At 46.5% G+C, this 7147-nt stretch overlaps 1 protein-coding gene across 1 annotated transcript; it reads right to left on the reverse strand.

The window, feature by feature from the left end:
• Positions 1-5185: 5185 nt before the first annotated feature.
• LOC123470277 lies at positions 5186-6563 on the reverse strand. The gene is made up of 2 exons (XM_045170402.1): positions 5817-6563; positions 5186-5755 (listed from the first exon to the last, which is right to left on the reverse strand). Exons 1-2 carry the CDS (start codon positions 6561-6563, stop codon positions 5186-5188), a joined length of 1317 nt encoding a protein of 438 aa, XP_045026337.1.
• Between the last annotated feature and the right edge of the window lie 584 nt (positions 6564-7147).

Consider the following 7147-nt stretch of genomic DNA (forward strand, 5'->3'; position numbering starts at 1 on the left):
CGTCGACGCTTCTTAGAAAACGTAACGTTTCGGGTTGCAATGTCGCTTCACCCTTGCATAAACTCTGTTGGGCAATGCTTGTACTCCTGAAAATGGGTATACCAAAGACGCTGCCAGATAAGGACCCAGGAATTCTAGGTCTCAAGAAAAATGATTACAGAAAAAATGATAGACATTCGGTTTGGAAACCCTTCATAGCCTTGGAAAAATAAGAAATTTTCCTGAACACGCAAAAGGGGCGAAATTCAAGTATTTGATATAAGTTTCTTAAAACCCAATTCTTATTTGTGTGAAACTAGGAAAGGCAATATTTTGAAAATAATTTAATAATGTGTCGAATAATATATAATTCGCATCATCCATACAGTGCTGAAAGGAAGTTCTAATGAACATTTCTCTTTGGAGTATTTTTAGTTTTAACAATTGTATCTAAAAATCCTAAAATCCAAACAGAGTAAAACACTATTATTACTGTAAAAAAAATGCGTTTATTAAATAAAGCGTTGTATCCACATCCGTACTCAGCTCTCAGCAACATCACGGCAATAAATAGCCGAGCGGAATAGCGTTGATTTTACACACCAATTTCGAAGGATCAACTTCCACGCAATACAAGAGCTCGTTTTGTTATGTTGAAAGGATCATTACGGTTGACAGAGTATGGCAATATGATCCATTGCAGTCATTTCTGTTGTTTGCCTGGGAGTAAAGGGTATACCAAAAATAAAGCATACACTTTTTTCGAGACATTAAGCACATCACCTGGTGCTAAACAAAGATGGTTTCTAGACTTAAAATACCTTATACTACTTGTGGTTGTATACCGTCAAATCTGCCTCACCTCTATTTTAAAAAATAAACAATTAAAACATTCTTCCCGCAATTTGCTAAAAAAAACTGTTTTTCTTTTTGTACACGATACTTTACTACTATCTAGGGCTCGGTCCTGGTACAGTCATGGCTTGACCAGCCTAATACCGGAAGGAACAGGCACGACAGGCAGAATTGGGCAAGTCTAGACACCCTGTTTTCGATGGCCTTCGCTATTATGGTAAGTAACAGGGTCGGGATATTTTATTGCAAGCCTCTAGGCTAGTTTGGTTTTAAAAGCAATAGTTTGATGTATGGGGCTTGAGCTAGGCTTCATTACATATCTTGTTTTGCATATGCATGAACTAAATATTTCTGTCAGTAAATATTTACATTATTTCATAAGATAGTACAAGTTGATGTGGTTCAATGGTAAAGCGTGGGCGCTGAGAATCATTTCTCTGGCTTTGCACAAGAGCGAAGGGAATAATTATTACACTTATCATATTTAATAAACAAGAAACACCCCGAATGGCTTTATAAAACTTGTTTTATATATGAACAAAAAATTCTTACATAAGATACCTATTATTGTGCCACAACTTATTACCGGTAAAATACTTATCGCCTGCGTCGCAGTCAGAAACTCAACACAAACGCTAGATTACCAAGCAAAATTGATTTGGTAAACCATATTTCACAGCCCAAGCCCTACATATCCAACTAGTGAATTAAGATTGTATCTATTGATGTAAATAGTTGTTTAGATATAAAAAATACAACCAAACTACTTAAATATTCATGTATTATACATACATATCTTTACTTATTATATTATTTATAATACATACAATGTATTTTTATACATGTATCACATACCTTTTTTTAGTGCATATTATATTAGCATTTAAAAGTCCGGGTCAAACCTTTTAAATTATTTGGAAGGAAGAGTTTCTCCCCGCCTAGTAACAATAAAATGTGGCACTGGTCACGTAGTTCTAGTTGATATACCAGAAGACAATATCTGATAAGATAACCAAGCCTTTTATTTTTTTTTGTTTAAGCGACATTGGAGCCACAGATTTACAGAATAGTGGAAATTCTACCGGTGCGTACCGCACCGCATAAGAAATCTCTACACAGTTTTGATATATATTCCCTACTAGTAACTTTGGGACCATCCAAGGCTGCGATATAGGTGGTGCTAGCGTATTTTCAACGCTTTTTTTAGCAGTTTTAGACTGCCAATCGGTCTACGCCCTTTTTGGCCCGTAAAATCTTTAGTCTTTTGAAAATCAAAACAGCCCATTTCGTTTCCTGTCGACCCGCCGGGTAGTGAACCGTGGTTTTCCCTTTTCTTTGTCATTGCCTGTCTACTCCATCACAGTCTTTCCCCGTCTAATGCCTCTGTTGCAAATTAGGCAACCTTGCTGCCCCTTCCTTCTCTCCCCCTTTCCCCAAAACCAACGCTTCACCCCATGCGACGAGGCGGACGAGAGGTGGAGCGGTAAGGGAGTGTAGGGCGAGAGAGCGACGAGTGAACACGGCTTACGAGTGCGTCGTTATTGAGTCGCGAGTTTAATTGCGAGTGTAATCGTGTGTCCTTGTCTTCGGAAATTAGGAAATACAGTTGGTTCTCGATTTGGATCTCTTATTCCTGCTATTGTGTTATTTCTGTCTTGGAGCACCTCACACTCCATGTCAACCGTCCCATTGTTCCCGCCAAATGCCCGCTGTAGTTGGCCGTCCTGAACCCTTACAGTTTCTGCCCGTGAACTATTTTGCTCGCCAAAATGCCCGCTCTATTGGTCCGTCATTCCTTTCATTGCCACTGCCCGTATTTCTCCTCACAGTCTCTGTCCATCATCCCACTCATTGCCCGCCAAAATGCCCACTAAAAATGCCTGTTGACCCAGTCATTGCCTCTGCCCGTCTAATCCATCACAGGTCTGCCCGTCGACCCCTAATTTCTCCGCAAAAACGGCCGATGTAGTGCCCCGTCAACCCTTTCATTGTCTATGCCCGTCCTCCCCCTCACAGTCTCTGCACCTACTCTAACTTCACTGCCCGCAAAAAGGCCCACTAAAGTTGCCCGTCTTCCTTTTCGATGCCTCTCCCCCCACTCATTGCCCACCAAAATAACCACTGTAGTTGCTCGTCAACCCTTTAATTGCTTTTTCCCGTCCTCCTGTTCACTGCGCAATGAAATGCCGGCTGTAGTTGCCCGTCGATCCTTTCATTGCCTCTGCCCACCCACTTACTCAGAGTCACTGCCCGTCAACTACTCTGCCCACCAAAAGGTTCACTGTAGTTTCCCATTGATCCACATTTCCCCCTGTATCCGTCGACCGTTTCATTGCCTCTGCTCGTCGAATCCTCACAGTCTCTGTCCGTCAATCATCTCTGCCTCACAAAAAAACCTGCTCTAGTTGCCCGTCGGTCCACTTTTTGCCTCAGTGACCCACTCACTGCCCGCTAAATATCCCACTGTAGTTACCCGTCGACTCTTTCGTTGTCTTTGAGCATCCTTCTCCTCACAACCTCTTCCCGCCAAAATGATCTCTGTAGTTGCCCGTTAAACCTTTTATTTTCTCTGCTCGCTAACTCAGTTTGTCCGCCAAAACGCCCACTGTAGCTGCCCGTCAACCCCCTCGTTGCATCTGCCTGTCCAATCCCTCATAGTCCCCATTTTCCTCTGCCCGCCGTTCTACCCCGACCAACTATCCACCCTGCCCTTGAAAAATTCGAAAGAAAAAGGGTGATCCCAGCTGGCGGCAGGTTGAACCCTTTCAGGTAGTCGACGTCGACCTTTTCCCTGGTAGTCGAATGTCACGCTATCTCCATCCACCTAATGGTAGCAGGGACGAAAAAGGTTTAACCTAGCCAAAGGCAGTTTGAACCGTTTCGCAGGTAGTCGAGAGCACCAAAGAGCCAATAGCAGCGTGCGCACAACAGGAATATGTCGGTCAAACAAACACACCGATTCACACACAAAAGCCCCTCTCAGAAATAGCCCTCGGTTTTTTATAATTAAGAGACTAGTTCATGGCGGCCCATCCCAGGACAGTAATGGGTGAAGTCTAGTATTGCCGGACGTTTTCCGCTGCTGGTCGGTTTCCCCTTCCCCGGTGATAACCCCTGCCCATGGGTCTACCAATGACCTTGGTTTTTCCCTGCCGCCGTTCTTTTCCGGACTTATAACCGCCCTGCACGTGAAAATTTGAAAGAAAAAGATTAGGTCTAGCCCGGTGGCAGTTTCTACATTTTCGCAGCTAGAAAGAAAGCACGTGATACCCGTTGGGCCAATGGCAAAAGGGATCGAAAAGGAAGGAAACAGGACGACAAAGTCAAGGGAATAAGTGTAGTCAAACACAATAAAAACATTTTCGCAGATCGAAAATCACGTGAGCCATCTCGAACTAATTGCAGTGCGCGCACAACGATATTCCCTCGAACAAAAAAACGACAGATTACAACACACAAGCCCCTCCCACAAATACCGCTTAAAAAAAAAAGTAAGATACTAGTATATGGCGGCCCGTCACAGGACGGATAACGTCGACTCTAGTTTTTAGTGTCAGATGGACGTCAGTCAACATTTTAAATATTTTTGTTGGCCATTATTTATTTCCTCTTTTATCCTATCTGTGCAGGCTACCACACCCATCGATGTTTACGCCATCTGCGTCCGTTGTTCCATGCGCCATCTTTTTATGGTGGTCCGTGCGCTTCCTCTAGGTCTCCTTTCGTCTGTGTCAGTGTGTGCTATCTCTGTGCGATTACACCCCGGTAGTTTGCTCAGGTTTTTCGGGCGTCCTCTTTCCTAAATCTACCACCATCTCCTGCCATTGTAAGTGGTGAGGCGGGGTTAAAAATGTAGGCAAAAGATGGCGGTTGTAGTCTTCAAAATCAAATTCACGTCTCAACATCTCTTGATATTGCTCGCGAGAACGCAACGTACAGTTGGCTGTGGCTGGAGACGGATTCCAGAAAGTAAATGCCTACTCGTTCAAAAGTCTGTCCCTGCAACTTGTCGATTGTCATGGTGTTACAAACGAAAAGCGAAATGACGAACGAAAGGGCGATACGATAAAACGAACTAGAACGAATGGGGTAGGTAAAAAATACTGTATTGGAAAAAAGGGCTGCCAAACGGGAGATCACGAAAAAATGGCGACGAGACGCTCGAGCGGCAAAAATGTGACTGCCTCGTTAATACACGTCATCCGATCGCTTACGCAAAAAAAAAAGAATAAAGATGCGCGAATTAAGATAAACAATAGATAAAAAAGGGGGGGTAATTAAAGGCGCGCGCGAAGCCCGGCAGAGTTGCCATGGCAACTCGGTAACACAGCCGGCCCTGCTTCGGTAAAATTTAAGCAGCATTACTGGCTTCGAAGCGACATAAACTTGTAACCGGGCGGGTATAGGTCTTGCCGGACTTCGTAATGACTTCAGCTGCACGCACAACCCCATCAGGTCCAGGCAACGTTCTTACAACACGGCAGATCGGCCAATGCCCGCGCGGCGACTTCGGGTCAACCATTAGCACCATGGCGTTGGCTTCTAAGTTTTTCTGCGACCGAGTCCACTTGCTGCGCGTGGTTAACGTTGGCAAATATTCGCGCAACCATCGGTTCCACACCTGGTCTACGAGTCGTTGCGCGTGGAACCATCGGCGACGAAAGCACTTGATGTCGGGATCAATGACGTCGGCCGGCAAGTGGGGATTGGGTCGCCCCAACAGGAAATGATTCGGGGTTAATGGCTCAAACTCTTGGGGATCCGCTCCTAGATCGGTTAACGGACGATTGTTGAGTAGAGCTTCCACTTCGATAACCACCGTAGCAAAAGTTTCGTCCTTAACAGTCTGCTGGCCAAGGATCGCTCGTAGAGCATCTTTGCCAGAACGGACAAGACGTTCCCACACGCCCAAAATGCGGTGCTGCAGGGGGAGAGAAGTGCCAGCGAATTTCCTTTTGGGCGAGTTGGTCGGCGATTCTTACGTCGTTTAAGCGGGCGACCGCCTCACGCAGCTCACGTTCTCCAACCCTCAAATGCGTCCCGTTGTCGCTAAAAACGTCAACCGGGGCACCCCGCCGAAGATACTCGAAGGAGGCGAGATCATCGGTCATTTTGCGCTGACCAACATTAAGATGAGGTACCACGAAGGCGTCGGACACTTGACAGTCATGGTCACCCCCCAGCGACAAAACAGCGAAATCGACTAGACGAGTGTCGACTACCGGATCTTTCCCATGGAAGGTCCCGAAATGAACTTTGCGGGACCGTCCTTTCAGGCAGAGTTCCTGGGCCGCGTCTTCACGCAAAAGGGTAGCTTGGCTGCCAGTATCAAGAAGAGCGAAAACGTCCAAAGTCCGGCATCCAGCTTGAAGTCGTACGGGAACCACGGCCAAGAGAACATCGGACGAAAGACGGGGAGCGATCGCAAGCGTTTGAGGTCCTTGAGCGTAATCTTGGCCCCCGATGGAAGGCGGAATTTGGCGTTGTCGGTTTTTCTCGGGAAAAACTCTTTCCGCACCATGCAACAGCGAATGATGACGAGCACGGCAGCCGGACGATTCGCAGGCCGGTTTCGAACGACAGTCGACACTACGATGTTTTCCTCCAAGACAGTTAAAGCAGACGCCTTTCTCCTTCGCTACCAAAGCTCGTTCGCTCGGCGTCTTCCGTCGTAATTCGGCACAGACAATCCAGCCGGTGGGCTTCCCCGCACCCTGGACACTCGCCATCAACTTCTTTCGCTGTTTGGGTGGCTAAGACGGTCGGAGGTGGACGAACGGGTGACGGTTTCCGAATTGCAGGTTTCACCGAATTAGGTTTTTCGATGGCAGGCTTGTGAAACGTTACACGCTTTTCACGGGGTTCGATTCAGGGCGCCAACTCCACGGACGAACGAGCCAACCGCTCCTCTTCAACAACCTCTTCCAGAAAATGATCGAGGTCGCAAAGATCGACAACCTTCGGCGATTGCTTGCGCACGTACCGGGCCCAGCGATGACGGACAAATGGCGGCAACTTATGAACCGCTTGGTCTAGGTTGGCAGCACTTTTCAGATCGTGTTCCAAACCTCATTGCTCCAAAACTACAACAGCTTTATGCAGCTGATCGGAAAAAACTTCGAGTGCTTGACGATCACCCGGTTTGACGCCGGGAAGACTAAGAAGATCGTGGATTTGACAACGCGCTGTTTTCTCACTCGAACCATAGTGTTTCTTGAGGTAGATGAGAACCGCGGCGTACCCACGGGGAGCCTTCAGTAGCGGGGCGATGCGACGAAAAATATTGGGTCCTACCCACTCTGTAAGGATTGCT

Source organism: Daphnia magna, linkage group LG2 (assembly GCF_020631705.1).
Source record: "Daphnia magna isolate NIES linkage group LG2, ASM2063170v1.1, whole genome shotgun sequence".
In the NCBI taxonomy this organism is placed as follows: domain Eukaryota; kingdom Metazoa; phylum Arthropoda; class Branchiopoda; order Diplostraca; family Daphniidae; genus Daphnia; species Daphnia magna.

What these genes read in the sequence shown, in the direction of transcription:
- LOC123470277 (XM_045170402.1), bottom strand. Translation starts at nt 6,563, where the DNA reads ATGGCGAGTGTCCAGGGTGCGGGGAAGCCCACCGGCTGGATTGTCTGT. An exon ending in CGGTCGCCCGCTTAAACGAC is followed by an intron (nt 5,756 to 5,816) that starts GTAAGAATCGCC and finishes CTCCCCCTGCAG; the next exon opens with CACCGCATTTTGGGCGTGTG.